This window comes from Fundulus heteroclitus, chromosome 7 (genome assembly GCF_011125445.2).
Source record: "Fundulus heteroclitus isolate FHET01 chromosome 7, MU-UCD_Fhet_4.1, whole genome shotgun sequence".
NCBI lineage: Eukaryota > Metazoa > Chordata > Actinopteri > Cyprinodontiformes > Fundulidae > Fundulus > Fundulus heteroclitus.
The window spans coordinates 33,800,618-33,802,543 of record NC_046367.1 but is presented as its reverse complement, the minus strand read 5'-3'; the positions used below and the strand labels follow the sequence as shown (position 1 = coordinate 33,802,543).

Genomic DNA, 1,926 nt, shown 5'->3' with positions numbered 1-1,926 from the left:
CGCTCTAGATTTGGACTAAACTATCTGACACTAAAAACTGATTTATTTAATTTATTTTTGTTCTGATTAAACAAGTCCAAAAATCAGCAGTACCCATGCTTTACCATCTAAACCAGAACCAGTGTAAGTACCATGGATCCAGTTTAAAACCCTGATCTAAGTGTGTCAAATAAATAAATAAATAAAATTTAAGTTTTTTTAATCTGTAAATGAATGTTTATTCAAACGTGAGCTTTAGATAAGACAAAACTGAGCACTACATTTGACAACAATTCAAGTTATAATGTGGCAAATCAGAAATAACTTTTTTTTTTTTACATATGTATGTAAAAAAAACAATTCTTAAACCTAATTTCAAGAAATACAATTGGGAAACTTTTTCAATTTGGAAACAATTTCAAGTAATTTTATTTATAGAGAACTGATTCACAGAAAAAAATGCTACAAAACACTTTACCAGAAAAAAAAATGATGCAGTTTATGCTGGATTTAAATACTCATTTCAATCTTGTCATTTAGACAGATTCAAAAGAACACATTCCAATTCCATCCTCGTTGTTATTAGTTTTCAAAGTTGTTTGACTTTTTTATAAACGTATCCAGATCTGGAAAATTATGAAGACAAGTTCTACACTTCCTAAACCTTGTCTGCAGAACCTTTCGCACTGTAGATTCAGAATAAACAGATATGTTTCAGACAGTGCTTCTAAGTTTGAATCCTCGATACACCACCGCACAAAAATGTATCAACGTTCTTCTAATCTTTGTCAGGATCAGTCCGTAAATAACTGGGTTCAGAATTGGTGGGAATATGAGAAACTGCACGGCCATGAAGTTCCTTAAACTCTGCGGCACAGATGGCGATCCGTACCTCGTGTACATGAGATCAAAAAGCAAAGCAGTTGTGACGTTAAACAGACAAATGAGATGTGGCACGCACGTCTGCATAAACTTTCCTCTTCCCTCTTTGGAGTTCAGCGCTGACTTTATCAGCTGGACGTACGAGCAGGCAATGTAGAGAATGTGAACAACATAAAAGTAAACGATGATGAGTCCAACTATGTCGTTTGCTTTTGTTGAACCACAAGACAGTTTAACAATGGACCAGTTCTCACAGTACAGTTTGTCTATGTGGGAACCGCATAACGTAAGAGCTGATGTTAGGCCTACGAGCACCAGCATACACCAAAGAGGAACCAGCCAGCACAAACAAACCAAAGCAAAAGTCCTTTGCACAGTCATGACAGAGTGGTAGGCCAGCGGTCTGCAAATAGCCACATATCTATCATAAGCCATTAGCACTAAAATACAGTAGTCAATCATTGCATAAGAATAAATAACATAGATTTGTAAAAGGCATCCTGCATAGGGTATGACGTGACTGTTAGATAACAAATCATAAATGAATTTAGGGTAAAAGCCTCCAGTCCCATAAAGCGCATTTATACACAGGTTACACAGAATAATATACATGGGTTCATGCAGGCTCTGATGCAAAACTATAGTTAAAATGAGAGCAACATTTATCAGTAAAATCAGACAATAACATAGTAGAGTAAGAGAGAATAGTGTGTCTCTGAAGCTGGCCGTTGCATTGATGCCTGACAGTGAAAAAAGGACAACAGCAGACGTAGTATTCATTTGGCTCCTGAGTTGGGTGAAAACTACCTCATTGTCTGCACACCTGTTGAAGGAAGGTAAACGCTTAAAGCTGAATCGGTGAGGACCTCCCTCTGGCTCCACCTTGTTCTCAGGTGGGCTTGGCAATTTGAAGTTTGAATTATAACCATAAGTTTGTGCTTTAATCATTTTCTGATGGAGGAAAAAAAGAGTATTTAACCAACAAAACTTTGTTTTCCATATTGTGTTTAAGTGAGCGCTGTGACTTATAATTTATTTATTTGTTTATTATTTTATGTAGATTTG

At 36.1% G+C, this 1,926-nt stretch overlaps 1 protein-coding gene across 1 annotated transcript; it reads right to left on the bottom strand.

Moving 5' to 3' along the window:
* Positions 1–463: 463 nt before the first annotated feature.
* LOC118563620 (olfactory receptor 52J3-like) lies at positions 464–1,662 on the bottom strand. Its single transcript, XM_036138704.1, has one exon. It carries the CDS (start codon positions 1,639–1,641, stop codon positions 694–696), a length of 948 nt encoding a protein of 315 aa, XP_035994597.1. The 5' UTR covers positions 1,642–1,662; the 3' UTR covers positions 464–693.
* Between the last annotated feature and the right edge of the window lie 264 nt (positions 1,663–1,926).

Excerpts from the sequence above, each read along its gene's own strand:
- LOC118563620 (XM_036138704.1), bottom strand. The coding sequence starts at position 1,641 with ATGAATACTACGTCTGCTGTTGTCCTTTTTTCACTGTCAGGCATCAAT.